Source organism: Arvicola amphibius, chromosome 11, assembly GCF_903992535.2.
Source record: "Arvicola amphibius chromosome 11, mArvAmp1.2, whole genome shotgun sequence".
Lineage (NCBI taxonomy): Eukaryota > Metazoa > Chordata > Mammalia > Rodentia > Cricetidae > Arvicola > Arvicola amphibius.
In genome coordinates, this window is record NC_052057.2 from 36,735,213 (window position 1) to 36,750,126 (window position 14,914).

General features: G+C 46.2%; 1 protein-coding gene across 1 annotated transcript in view; it reads left to right on the top strand.

Annotated features, from left to right (window-relative positions):
- Ankrd50 (ankyrin repeat domain 50) overlaps positions 1-9,639 on the top strand; it is a 34,122-nt gene extending 24,483 nt beyond the window's left edge. The window contains exons 4-5 of the mRNA XM_038348023.1: positions 1,872-5,407; positions 6,861-9,639. Of these exons, the coding sequence (XP_038203951.1) occupies positions 1,872-5,404 (3,533 nt within the window). The 3' untranslated portion in view covers positions 5,405-5,407; positions 6,861-9,639. The remainder of the gene's footprint in view (positions 1-1,871; positions 5,408-6,860) is intronic.
- Positions 9,640-14,914: the final 5,275 nt, after the last annotated feature.

Consider the following 14,914-nt stretch of genomic DNA (forward strand, 5'->3'; position numbering starts at 1 on the left):
TATGCTTACAAAACTCTAACACTTAAAATACAGCCACTAAATGAAAGCAAAATAAAGTGTAGGGTTCTTTGATTTTTGTTTGTTTGTTTGTTTGTTTCTGGTTTTCAAGATAAGAGTTTCTCTGTGTAGCCTTGGCTGTCCTGGAACTTACTTTGTAGACCAGGCTGGCCTTGAACTCACAGAGGTCCACCTTCCTCTGCTTCCCAAGTGCTAGGATCAAAGATGTGTGCCACCACTGCCTGGCTCTTTTTTTTTTTTAATGTGCTTTGGTCGAAGTGTGTTTTCTAAAGGGATAGAGTGTGAGGCACACAGGTGAGGTTATTAGGCACCTTGTGGAAGAAAAGCTCAAGGGAAAACACACTAGGCAGTAACATGGCCCAAGTCTGTACTGTGAAGTACATGCTAACATGGCCGGGAATGTGGGAGAGGTCAGACTCAGGCCAAACTCAATTCTAAACCTTCCTTGTTGGTCAGCCTCTTTCAGAGTTCGTCTTTTGATATGGAGGGTTTAGGTAGTGTGTGTATGTGTGTGCTGTGTGTTACAGGTCCCACTCTATAAATGTTGGGCACTGCACATCTGTTATTTTATCTTGTCTGTTGTTGGCAGATTGTGCTTTTCAAAAAAAAAAAAAATGCTCTCAGGTATTTCAGCCTTAGGATCAGGTAGTTGAAGTGGTCAGTCTTCTTTCCAGACCTGTGATAGTGGCTTAGTCCTGTTGGTCAAGGCAAATGTGGGACTCACTTTCGACTTACCTGCACTTATCACCTAGCCCTGTGTGGACCTCCTTTTGCACGTAATCCCCAGCACAGCATGAATCTATGTCCCTGAGGGTGCTGCTGTTATCAGACACGCCATGGTCCCTTCTGGAGTGTCTTTTCTCTAAAAGGGTCTGCAGCCTCGCCTGCTCTGCTCTTGAGTGGTTTGGGGATGGCCATTCCTAACACACGCAAACCTTAATGAGTTCATCCATAGCCTTTACTTTTACGAGACCAACAGTTAGCTAACAAATCCAGGTATGCACACTGATGTCCGTTTAGAGCAGTGGTCCTCAGCCTTCCTAATGCTGAGACCCTTTAATGCAGTTCCTCATGTTGCGACCCCCCAACTATAAAATTATCTCATTGCTACTTCATAACTGTAATTTTGTTATTGTTATGAATCGTCGTGTAGATATCTGATTTGCAAGATATCTGATATGTGACCCCCAAAGGGGTCACGACCCATAGGTTGAGAACTGTTGCTTTAGAAGCTGCTGTCATAGTCTGCTTTGAAGATATTAGAGTAGCCACCACCCGTGTGCTTTTAGCTTTGTTTGACTTTCAGTAAGTGTCTTTATTTTTACAGTGCTAGAATTTTACAAATGTAATTTGGAAATTTGCATCTTAATTGGTTCCAGCTATTTCTTGACAGTCTGAGATTTAATTATTTTAATTTGATATCATAAAGCAATGTAGTATAAAGAGAGTGACTAGTGTTACTGTTTTGATATAAACCGTTCACATCAAGGCTGATGCATAGTCAAACAGATGGGCAGAAATAGCTATTATTTGTGTGAAAAAGATCATCCTGTAAAAACAGACCTATTTGGCTCTCACATCTCTGATATTCAGAGTGTCTTCACGGGGTGCTTCTGTAGCTGTGTGTGTCTGTTTCCACGTAGTGCTTCTTGCAAAGGGGTTGAAATAGGCATCGAGCTGCAAGACAGCTCCTCATTGCTTTGTTGTTCGTGTTTCCACATGACATACAAGCAGTGGTGGTAGATCCTCTTATTAGTATTAAGCCATGAGTCAGGCTATTTGCCGTGGTCCACTCTCGTCACACGCGCGCCCACCTCTGCACTCTACTTACCCAGCCTGGCCGTCTTCTACAGGGTTCCGGAAGATCAGTTTGGACGACCTCCGGAAGGCGTACGTCGTCAAGGATGTTCAGCAGTACATCCTCCACCGCCTGGATCAGGAGGAGGCTCTTCGGCAGCACCTCACCAAGGAGACGGCGGAGACTCTGAACCAGCTGCACATCAAGAGCAGCGGGTGCTTCCTGTATCTAGAGCGCGTGCTGGACGGGGTTGTGGAGAATTTCATCATGCTTCGAGAGATCCGAGACATCCCAGGGACTCTGAATGGTCTCTATCTCTGGCTCTGCCAGAGACTTTTTGTCCGAAAACAGTTTGCCAAAGTTCAGCCCATCCTGAACGTGATCCTTGCGGCCTGCCGGCCCCTGACCATGACAGAATTATACCATGCCGTGTGGACCAAAAATATGTCTCTAACCTTGGAAGACTTCCAGCGCAAGCTGGATGTCCTCTCCAAGCTCTTGGTGGATGGACTGGGCAGCACCAAGATCCTGTTTCACCACAGCTTTGCCGAGTGGCTCCTGGATGTGAAGCATTGCACCCAGAAGTACCTGTGTAACGCGGCAGAAGGGCACAGGATGCTGGCCATGAGCTACACCTGCCAGGCCCGGAACCTGACCCCACTGGAAGCACAAGAATTTGCCTTGCACTTGATTAATTCAAACTTGCAGTTGGAGCCAGCCGAACTGGCCCTGTGGATGATCTGGAATGGCACCCCAGTCAAAGACTCTCTGTCCACCTTGATACCCAAGGAACAAGAGGTGCTGCAGCTGCTGATCCGAGCCGGCGCTCACGTCAACAGCGAGGACGATCGCACTTCCTGCATTGTCCGGCAAGCCCTCGAGAGAGAGGACTCCATTCGGACATTGCTGGATAATGGGGCTTCTGTCAACCAGTGTGATTCCAACGGGAGGACTCTGCTGGCCAATGCCGCGTACAGTGGCAGTCTGGATGTTGTGAATTTGCTGGTCTCCAGGGGAGCTGACTTAGAGATCGAAGACTCCCATGGACACACTCCACTCACGCTAGCTGCTAGACAAGGGCACACGAAGGTGGTTAATTGTTTGATTGGGTGTGGAGCCAACATTAATCATACCGATCAGGACGGTTGGACAGCGCTGAGGTCTGCTGCTTGGGGGGGCCACACTGAGGTGGTGTCTGCCCTGCTTTACGCTGGCGTAAAGGTGGACTGTGCGGATGCGGACAGCCGGACGGCTCTGCGGGCAGCAGCCTGGGGTGGCCATGAGGACATCGTCCTGAACCTGCTACAGCATGGTGCCGAGGTCAACAAGGCTGACAACGAGGGGCGGACTGCACTGATAGCTGCAGCATACATGGGTCACAGAGAGATCGTCGAGCACCTGCTGGACCACGGTGCGGAGGTCAACCACGAGGACGTGGATGGCAGAACAGCTCTCTCAGTGGCCGCACTCTGTGTGCCTGCAAGCAAGGGGCACGCGTCAGTGGTGAGCCTCTTGATTGACAGAGGGGCTGAGGTCGATCACTGTGACAAGGACGGAATGACGCCCCTGCTGGTGGCAGCCTACGAAGGCCATGTGGATGTGGTAGACCTGCTTCTGGAAGGAGGAGCAGATGTGGATCACACGGATCACAACGGACGGACGCCCCTGCTGGCTGCAGCTTCCATGGGGCACGCTTCTGTGGTCAACACGCTTCTGTTCTGGGGCGCAGCCGTGGACAGCATCGACAGCGAAGGCCGGACAGTCCTCAGCATAGCTTCGGCACAGGGCAATGTGGAGGTGGTGCGCACTCTCCTGGACAGAGGCTTGGATGAGAGCCACCGAGATGATGCTGGCTGGACGCCTCTCCACATGGCAGCTTTTGAGGGCCACAGGTTAATATGTGAAGCTCTAATCGAACAAGGTGCTAGAACAAATGAGATTGACAACGACGGGCGCATCCCCTTCATCTTGGCCTCACAGGAGGGCCATTATGACTGTGTCCAGATCCTGCTGGAGAACAAATCCAACATAGACCAGAGAGGCTACGATGGCAGGAACGCACTGCGTGTTGCTGCTCTGGAAGGGCACCGGGACATCGTGGAATTACTCTTTAGCCACGGGGCTGATGTGAACTACAAAGACGCCGATGGGCGGCCCACACTCTACATACTGGCCTTAGAGAACCAGCTTACCATGGCTGAGTATTTTTTGGAGAACGGTGCGAACGTGGAGGCCAGCGATGCAGAGGGAAGGACAGCGCTGCACGTCTCCTGCTGGCAGGGTCACGTGGAGATGGTCCGGGTGCTGATCGCCTGCCACGCCGACGTCAACGCAGCAGACAATGAGAAGCGCTCGGCTCTGCAGTCTGCAGCCTGGCAGGGCCACGTCAAAGTGGTCCAGCTCCTGATAGAGCATGGCGCCGTGGTGGATCACACGTGCAACCAAGGCGCCACGGCCCTGTGCATCGCGGCCCAGGAGGGACATGTGGATGTGGTGCAGGTGTTGCTGGAGCACGGCGCTGACCCCAACCACGCCGACCAGTTTGGACGTACTGCCATGAGAGTGGCAGCCAAAAACGGGCATTCTCAGATCATTAAGTTGTTAGAAAAATACGGTGCTTCCAGTCTGAATGGCTGCTCCCCTTCCCCTGTCCACACAATGGAGCAGAAGCCTCCACAGTCGGCACCGACCAAGATGCAGTCTCTGACCATCAGGTCCAACAGCTCTGGGGGCACTGGTGGAGGTGACTTGCAGCCTTCCCTCCGGGGCCTGCCCAATGGGCCCGCTCATGCCTTCAGCTCTCCATCAGAGTCTCCAGACTCGACTGTGGATCGGCAGAAATCGTCCCTGTCCAACAATTCCCTGAAAAGCTCCAAAAATTCCTCCCTGAGGACAACGTCCTCCACAGCGACGGCTCAAACGGTGCCCATTGACAGCTTCCACAGCCTGTCATTCACGGAGCAGATCCAGCAGCACTCGCTGCCGCGCAGCCGCAGCAGGCAGTCGGTCGTGTCCCCTTCTTCCACCACCCAGTCCTTAGGACACAGCCATAATTCCCCCAGTAGCGAGTTTGAGTGGAGCCAAGTCAAACCAAGTCTGAAGTCAACAAAGTCAAATAAAGGAGGCAAATCAGAAAACTCCAGCAAGTCTGGGTCAGCTGGGAAGAAAGCTAAACAAAATAATTCCTCACAGCCAAAGGTTCTAGAATATGAAATGACCCAGTTTGACAAAAGAGGACCTGTTGCTAAGTCTGGGAGTAGCCCACCTAAACAGACGCCCGGGGAATCTCAGTGTAAAATTGTGGCTCAGGACGGCAGCCGCTCCCAGCCGCAGTTCCTCATCCACCAGCAGAGTGGGGAGCAGAAGAAGAGGAACGGGATAATGACGAACCCCAATTACCATCTGCAGAGCAACCAGGTGTTCCTGGGCAGGGTCTCCGTCCCTCGAACAGTGCAGGAGCGAGGGCATCCGGAGGTGCTGGAGGGCTTCCCTCCCTCGGAGACAGAGCTGAACCTTAAACAAGCCCTAAAGCTCCAGATTGAAGGCTCTGATCCCAGCTTCAACTACAAGAAGGAAACACCCTTGTGAGAGGTAAGAATGCAGTGGGGAGAATGAAGAAACCAAAGTTAAAATTCCGTCTTCCTGGTGCTCTTAAGGCCTTCCAGGCTCCTCCCCTGGGCATGCATTCAGGGATCTCATCCCAGCCAGTCAGCTCAGTTTGAGGTCTCCAAACGCTAGCACCTGTCCAAAGCACCTATGTAACATAGGATTGATAGATCCACATACAGATGCAAAGACCGAGGATAGGAAAGCTAATAGGTAATGGACAGTGGATAGATATGCCGATATGTAGATAGGTAATAGACATTGGTTGGTAATGGATGTGTTGATACATGGCTCAGATGATAGGTAATAGTCATAGATTGATAGGTAGAAGATGACAGGTAATAGCGATAGACAGAGACAGTGGGTGACAGATAATATATAGTTGGTGATATATACATAGACGCTTAATCTATTTGCTCTTTATCTCCTCTCCCTTCCTCCCCTCAAAATGTTAGACTGAAGGGATGTGTGTAGTTGATGCTGAGTTCATGTGCTTAATCTTGAACCTGTGGCAGTCCTTTTGTAAAAATGTATTGGATAAGTAGATGAACAGATGAATATATCATCTATCAAGTCTAGACTAAGAATTTTCTCCTGTGTTATCATTTCCCTCTCCTGGGAGATTTCTGATGGGAAACAGGACTATTTTCTAAGTATTCACTATTTGGTTTTGAAACAGTAGGCTGTGCCTAGTGGATGGTTGGCAAGTGTTAGTTTCCCTGTTTCACCCAGAAACAGACCACGGATTTAAATTGGTAATCAAGTTTTATTATAATAACTGATAGAAATCTAGTAGTTTTGCATGTATCATGAAGAGGTGTGGACCATGGTGAAGGGTTTAGGCTATCATTTACTTAGTTCCATATTTAGGGGCAGGATATAGAGACCATATATTATGTTCAGATCACTAGTATTTTTTTTTATTAAATAGATTTTTTTATCCTCCATCTCAAAGGAGGCTTCACTGCATAGGAAAAAGTGGGTGGAGAAATAGTAGGAGCTAACGTGTACGCCTTGGGTGCCCCTCAGAGGCAGTTGTCCGTGTCTAATTAAGCAGCTTGTCTAATGTCCAGCGACTTTGTAGAAGGTCTGACTTCTGGTGACGGTCGCACTCAGACAAGCTGGCATCTCCATCTCTGCTCCTGTCTTCAGTGATCTAGTTTAGGGATTTCTTCTAACACTAAACATCCTTCTGTGAGGTCGGATGAATGGTCAATCCAAAGTCATTCAGAAATATTCCTCCAAATACTTGGTTCTGATGGTGCAACACCTCCCCCCCCACACACACACAAGCAAGGTCATAATATGTCTTAGGAAAATGAAGTATTACGTCTGTGTCGGTAAAAATGTGATAGAAGGTAAGTGTTTGGTAGAATAATTTTCTTTTATAAGGTCTTAAAACTGTCATTACAAGAAAAATATAATTTTTTTTTTCCAGTTTCCCCTTCTGTGAAACAGAAGGCATTGTGGTCAGAATGGCCGTCCAGCTGCCAGATGGAAGCAGGACACCTGAGGATGTGCTGGCCAGACTGTGACTCCCTCAGTACTGTGTCCTGACGTACTGTCATGTGCCTACCCAGTAAGGCTGCCCTTCTCAGCGTAACCTCACGCTGAAGCAGTCTCCGCCACACCGAATAAATGCAGATGTGAACTGCAGCTCCTCGATACAACCAGACCCGGTTTTGAGTATTTTCCCATTCTGTAAATGTGCATGTGCCACAGTCAGGTGTCTCCGCAAAGGCAGTGTTCCGTATTTATTGTCTCCTGCGTTGTGGTGTGTACTCAGTCCCATCGCGTTGTCTGGTGTGCCCGGTTCTTGTGTATTTAAAGATGTTACTCAATAAAGCCATGCTCGCAACTGTTTTTTGTCTGCTAACCTTCAGCGTTAGATAAAAATGAGTTTCTGCGTTGATGCCACATGGAGGTGAACAAATGACTTGGTGACGAGTTTTCCATGGTGTAAGGGTCACTCTGGCAGTTTAAATCCAGGCAAGCACCATCCGTGTAAGACTGAATGACAGAGCAGACAGACGCTGGCCACTCTGGCTACAGGCGGAAGAGCTGTGCATCCACAGAGGCCCTGAGCCTGTCGTCCCACCTGCGAGCAGATGGACCACCATTCCTGAAGCTTGGACATTCTCAGGGACAGAGCAGTTAGTGCCGGGGGCACATGTACAGACAGAGGCTCCAGGTCCAGCTAAGGGTGACTCTGGTCCCTGAATCATTCACCGGCCACCTTCGCCTCCTTCAGCTGAATGAAATGTAATCTCTCATTGTAATTGAATGTTCACTGCTCTGAGCTGTTTCCACTTGCCAGTTACTGCGTAACCAAATTAGCCCCAGTCAGAACCAATTGGGTACATTTGAATGACTTGCTGGGATGGATGTTCTTGCATGTCCACTGTGCTATCTGTCACAGGTGACACCACTAACCGTTAGTCACAGCACATACCTTTTGTCCTTCGACAGAACTGGTGGGCTTGCACTTTCCCGGTCACATTCTTTCTCCTGTTTTTATCTTTGCACAATTGCACATAGGATGGCTGGGTGCCAAGGTATGGGAGGCATCGGCATCAGGAACGTGGGACAGTTTAGATGGGTTGTGCAAATGACTGGCAGGATGGTATAGAAGCCAAGGGCGGTTTGATCCTTGAGCACTGTAGTCCTGTTCATCTCCCAGGTCCTGGAGATCCTGTGCTCTCCTCGTACTGTTGCTAAGGGGGAATGGGGAAAGAGAATTTGGAAATTGAGCACAAAACCATTGCTACTACTGAAAACTTTGGAATGTTTTAATGAGAGGCCAGTCATGGTCACCATGTGTGAAAGCCACGAGTAGTGTTGTTCGTGGAAGCCCAGACGTTAACTGCTTGTGCTGTGTGTTTCTCTCTCCAGTCTTTGTGAAAGCCTTTCCTTGCTTTGTTTTCTCAATGTCAGCCAAACTCATTTCCTGTGTGTCGCCTGCCAGTCATAACCAGGAAGAGGGATAGCTGATGAACTCACTCAAAGTTAAGGTGATGGCATGGTTGATACTGACAAGTCAAATGTGAATGCCTCAAGGATTGAATTCTTGTCCCTATGGGACGTTGATTAATGACAATTAACAGGACTCTTGCAAGGCAGCCTAAGAAGTGTTTCTGAATCTGTTGATAGTACCCTGTTCCTAGGACCAGTGTGACTCCATCTCCACACACACTACATTTGCCATAGAAGAGGAACCTCTTGACTTCTTATTAGGTGTACCTTTTTTTTTCTTTCTAAGGAAGAGAACCACAAAAGCTGCCAGTTTGTCTATTACTCTTGAATTATTGAAATTGTATTTATTTAATTTTATTGCTTTTACAAAATTGCACCTTGTGACCAAAGGGCAAAGGGCTCATCGCAGTAGGGATCTGTACTCTCCAAGTGTTTTTGTATCCATTTTTACATGCCTGGAAAAGTTGGAAGGAGGGGAGCCTGTTGGAAAAATAGGGTTCTCATAAGTAGTCCTCAAGGAGTTTTGATAGAACAGAGACGGCTTCTGGTGTGAGGATCAGGCTGACCAGAGTGCTGCAGTCACCCCCCTGTGCTTGTCCTGTTTGGGATGGGGGAGGTTAGTGCCACACTGGGGAAAAAGCAATGGCTTCTGCTCTATTACAAAGATAAGAAACAGTCCCACAAATAAATAATAAATAGCTATTTTTGAAATTCAAATGTTTAAATTTTGTAAATCAGCAGTTTGGGATGTCGTGTGTTTGTAATGCTTTTGTATCGTTTCCTTCACACCCCGTGCTGAAGGTCAGGGCCACTGGCAGGAGAAGTGGTAAAAATGTCAGAAAAGTGAACATCTGGGAGGGAGTCCAGGAAAGTGTGGGGAGAAAGAGGACCAGAAATCAGCGCCCTGCGGTGTACAGCAAATACCTTTTGTTCCTTCCTCTCCCGCCCCTACCAGATTCCTCAACCAAAAACAGCCCCTTACTTCAGAGACAGGAGCGAGTCGTCGTGCTGTTTGGCTATGCAACTGTTTGTTTTGCTTAATGCCCTCCATATACACGTTCCACAAATATAGTGGCAGACAAATGCTTTCCTTCTATTGTTCGCTCTGTGTGGGGTGTATAAATAACCTAAAATGTACATTGAATTTCACAGTGTAAAGTTTTATTTTCTCCCTTGTATTATATTATTCGAAAACATCCCAATGTACATGAAGTGCATAATAAATCTATTTGCTTTACAGATGATGCCTTGTTTTTAATTTTATCCTTTAAGGAGCAACACGTGCATGATGTAAAGTTTATAAAGTTTATAAGTTAAAAAACTGGGGGTGAGATATAACGCTGTCCGGAGGAGGCAGGAGACCAAGATGGTAGCCTTTATCTCTTACACAGCTTTGATAAGTGTTCGCTTCTGTTTCTCCTCTGACAGAGTGTGACTGTCAGTCAGACCTCTCTGTCAGTTCTCCGCTATCCCAGATGAGATGTGTACATGCATGTCTCTTGGTTTACTACAGTCTTACCCTGGATAGTTGGGTTTGTTTGTTTTGTTTTGTTTTGTTTTTTGCTTGTTTGTTTGTTGTTTTTTGGTTTTTGTTTTATTTTCTGGAGAAATGGATTGTTTTCTAAATAAAAGTTGTGTACTCTTCCCCAGAAGAAGCCAGCACTGACCCGGACATGAAGCCGTGAGTTTATGTACGTTCTTTTCTTTCCAGGGAAGTCTCCTAAGAAGGCCAACAGTTCTTTGTCCTTCATGACTTTATGATGTAATGTAGTTCCCTAGAACTCATCATTTCCTGCAATCATTCGCTTACTCATATGCTATAGAACAGTCCTTGTACACTGTAAATATGTATCGCCATCATTGTTAATAAAAAGCTGATTGGCCGGTAGCCAGGCAGGAAGTATAGGCGGGACAACCAATCTAAGGAGGATGCAGGGATGAAGAAGGATGTACTCAGGGAGTCACCAGCCAGATGGAGAGCTAGTCAAATAAACAAAATGGGACAGAGGTAAAAGCCGCAAGCCTTGGGGCAGCACATAGATTAATAGAAATAGGTTAAGAGCTAGTTAGTAACAAGACTGAGCTACTGGATGAGCATTTGTAACTAATATTAAGCCTTTTAGTGATTATTTGAGAGTGGCTGTGGGACCAGAAAACTTTTCCTACACTCGTATTTTTGTGCACTTAATGGGTTAATAAAATAATATTCTAAGCAATTTTAATGTAGGCGATGTTTGAGCAGAATAAGTGATACTTAAAGGGTTTAAAAAACACTTTTTGGCCAAGTAGAATTCAGCTGGTGGAGGAAAGAGACAGGACAGGAACTCTGCAGTTGGAAAGAAGCCAGCTAATGGATGTGATACACTCAAGAATATACTGCATTTCTGGGAAATTTTCATCATACAACATATGTGCTAATGTTACTGTAAAGATAGGAGATATTCCTGCCAGGCTTTCCATTACAGGATAAATGAAACAACCCAATATACAATAATACATGTTTAGATTTTCATTTTTTTCAAGATTTTTTTCTTATATGTAGGTATTTGTATGTATTTGCCTGTGTCTGTGCAGTTGTGTTTGCATGTGTGTCTATATAGTCTTGTGTATCTGTGGAGGAGGCCCAGGGCTATCAAGAGTCTTCATTGCTCTTTTCTTTATTCTCACTCATGAGTCAAGGTCTCCTGAATTGAATCCAGAACTCACCAACGCTAGCCAGCTTGCCCATGGGGATCCCATCTCTGGCTTCTGGGTGCTGGAGTTACAAATGGGCAGGCAGCAACGCCCACTCAGCATTTATGTGGTTTCTGAGGATTTGAACTGGCCTTCACCCCCTCAGTAGCAGGTGCCTTAACTACTCAGCCATGTCCCTGTGTAATGTTAGAGTAGCCCACTGTTGGCTGAATGTACCACTTTACAGTGGATACTGATTCTGTTTGGAGCCTCTTAAGGTACTGCAGTTGACATAGGTTTTTCTGCATGTATCGTAAGTGTATGCATTTGTTTTTAATAAAGCAGTTACTCTTCTGAAGTAGTTTTATCCATTTACATTCCATCAACTCTATATAGGACTCTCAACGTCTTTGCCAGCGGTTACTTAATTTTCTTTTTTCCCCTCTAGTCATGTATTAATAGTGCATTGATATTTAAATTTGTATCTGTCAGGCAACTAATGATATTAAGCATTGCATGAAAGTGTACTAGGATATTCTAACTTGGAGAAAACTCACCCGTGATCCCCCTTAGGTTTCTTGGTTTGCAGGCTCCCTTGCCATTGTCAGTACGTCCTTTGGGTAATATGTTCAAGTGTCTTCTCAGACTCTGCCCTCTTCCTCTAATAGGCATATGTTAACAAAAAGAGATTCTTATATGTTTTTTCCATCCCAAGGTCCTGATGACATTGTCCTCTGTTTTCCTCTAATATCTTAGTTGTTCTGAGTCAGTGATGTAACCAGCATCGCCTGTTAAAGTGACCACTTTCCTCATTGTGTTTTGATGTGTAGCTTTTGACCAGCATCATCCATTGGGAATTACCACCATCAGTAATCAGTAGCTCCTTACGTTTTCATAGGGTGTTGAGAGTCCTCACGTCTCCTCCCGGAATCTTGCCTTAGTTTCTTTTGGTGTAGCGCATCTCCCAAGAGTTTTAGAGAGGCTTGAACTCTGATTGTTAAAACATCTGGTTCAAGATTGGCAAGATGGTTCAGAGAGCATCGATACATACGCCAAGCCTGAGGTCAGTCTCTGGAACCTACAGGGTGAAGAAGGAAAGGATCCCACAGTGGCCATGACCTCAATATATATGAATTGCTCACATACTTGTAAACAAAATGTAATTTTTAAAATTCTGGTTTTGTTTCAGATAATGACTCCACAGGTGAGCTTTTGCTAACCAAATTGTTTATATATTTTAGTCTTTTCATTTCCTTCGTTATTTATATCTTTACTTGAGTGATGTGTCTTTCACACAAAGCTATGGACAATGATTAGCAGGGCTCCCCGGTGCTTTGTTGGTTACTGATAGTGATATAAATGATATCTTAAATTCCGTTTCCCCTGTTAACACACAGAAATACAGTTTGCTTTGGCACAAGTCCTGTTAAATGCATTTTAAAGCAAGATCTGCCAGTATTCACTCTTATGTATTGTTTAGTAAATTTCAATTTTGTTATTCTTTTAGATGGGTTCATATAGCCCAGTCTAGCCTTGAACTCACTTTGTAGCAGAGAATGGCCTTGATTCTCCTGCCTCAGCTTCTCAAATGCTGGGATTCTGGGTATATGCCACTGTGCCCAGAAAGTTTGTGGTGCTTTGATGAGTCTGATAAACTCACTAGCATAGTTGAGTTGGGGAATATCCTGAGCCTCTCAAGGCTTATTGCCTACTCCCAATCAGTTTTCTCCTCTCACCCACCCCCAAGAACCACTCACTAGATTTCTTAGTTGTTTTGCCTTTCTAGGCTTGACAATGAGTAGGATGGTAATACAAGTACCTGGCTCTATATTTTGTTTGGTTTGGATTGGTTTGGCTTTGAGGCAGCCTTGCTATGTACCCCAGGGCAGACTGGCAATCGTCCTGTCTCAGCCTGGTGACTAAGGTTTGTTGTATAGCACACAGAGTCATGTATGAAATTCTCAAAGAATTTTCTCAGTATCTTATCTTCAGGTTCCCTTAACATTGTAAAAACAAGAGTTCACCTTTTTCTGGGAGTTGCTCTGGGTGAGTGTGCATTTAGCATATGCCCTGGGTTCTGTCCTCAGCACCCCAAATCAAAAACAGGAAAAGACAAATGTGCTGACAGCTAAGACTTATATTGTTGGGTACCCATGCTTCAGCCCCCTACAATGTGTGCAGCAGAACCATGTGCCATTGTTGGCACGGTACCTGCTTATGCTTCTCTGCACACCCAGATTGATGCAGCCCAGTCTTTTCCAACGTAATCCTCCTTATGTCTTAAGAAAGTAATATTCTTGTGAAAGAAAGACGGTGTTAAGATAACCATATGATTTTCCACTTTTGATGGTGCTTTAATAATTTGGCTACGTTTCATAAGAAATAGAGTCAGGCAGTTCCAGTTCCATAGGGCTTATCAGCCAGCCTAACCTCGTTCAGGAGCTCTGTGACAGTGAGAGACCCTGTCTCAAAACACAGGGAGAGCATCTGAGGAATGACACCCCGGGTCGTTCTCCAGTTTTCACACACTGACACACATCTGTGCATCTACACTCAAACGCGTGTACCAGCACACACATGAACACATACAATCACACACACACACACATCCCTACTACCATACTTCAGTAATATAAGCACTTTTACAGGCGCACACATAAACTTTAACAAAATGTTACCCTGTCATTATTTCTCATAAAGTTGAAATTCTCCTATGTGTGTCTTCCAAGGACACTGCAAAGACTATGTATACACACCTGAGACTGTCAACTTTCCCCTGCAGCCAGCCAACGAGAAGCCCAAGTTGGTCATTCTACTAAATTAACGTGGAAGATCCCATTTGGGTGGCTGATGCCCAGAAGAGCCAAGGCACTGTTCTATTTTTCTCAGAGAACCAATTACCCCTTCTGGTTGGGTTAACCAGCTCTCATTTCTAAGGCAATGTCAAAGTACCCAGGGCCCTTCTCAGACTCATCTGCTTTTCCAGTTACCTCCTCCAACACATTCCCTCTAGCCAACCCCACAAGATTTAGTGAACCTCATCCTTTCCCTCCCCTTTCTAAAATAATTTCCTCCTCTCTGGCTGGGTCTCCACCTCCAGCGACCTGAGTCTGCCTCTCCCAGACTTTTCTTTTTCATACTGCGATGGTGTATTTTTCCTTGCTGGTTCCTTTCCTGAGTTAGCTGGAGTAGACGCCCCTTGCTGACGCTGGAATCTGCTGGAGGGGAGGGGTAGAAATCAAGCCTTCCTTATCCCGGTGTGTCTGAATTATCTTTGCGGAGTAAGTGTTCGATTACTTCTATGGTGTTTTCTTTTCATTCAGAAACAGCTGTGTGCTGTGAGACCCATGGAAACCCTGCTATTTCAGACCACCTGTCAGAACATACTCTCGGCTTGGCCGTGCTCAAAGAGGAACCCCACTCATGGCCCAAGCGAGTGTATGTTTTCTCTCCCTGCCTTCCCATCTGCTGAGTTCAGACAGTGCTGAGTGCGGCAAGGTAGTTACACATCCCTTATTCATCTGCACATCCATGCCTGGCTGCTTAATTGCTTTTCAGCAGATACCAGGTTCGAAACTCTTTGAACTGGCTGGCAACCATTAAGTTGACTTCAGCTGACTTTTCAAGAGAGAAGAATTTAGAAGCCAGTTACGATGTTGGGGGAAAATGATTCATTTGCTCTTTATCCTCCAAGCACAGAGGACAAACACTGTCACGAGTGCAGTAAGACTGAGTCTAAGCACTCAGACCCCTCCTGATCAAAGGCAAGCGCTTCCTGGTGAACCCTACGCAGTCTCTACATGTCTATCAGAAACTCTGTTTGCCAGTAATCTAGGCGTGTATCTG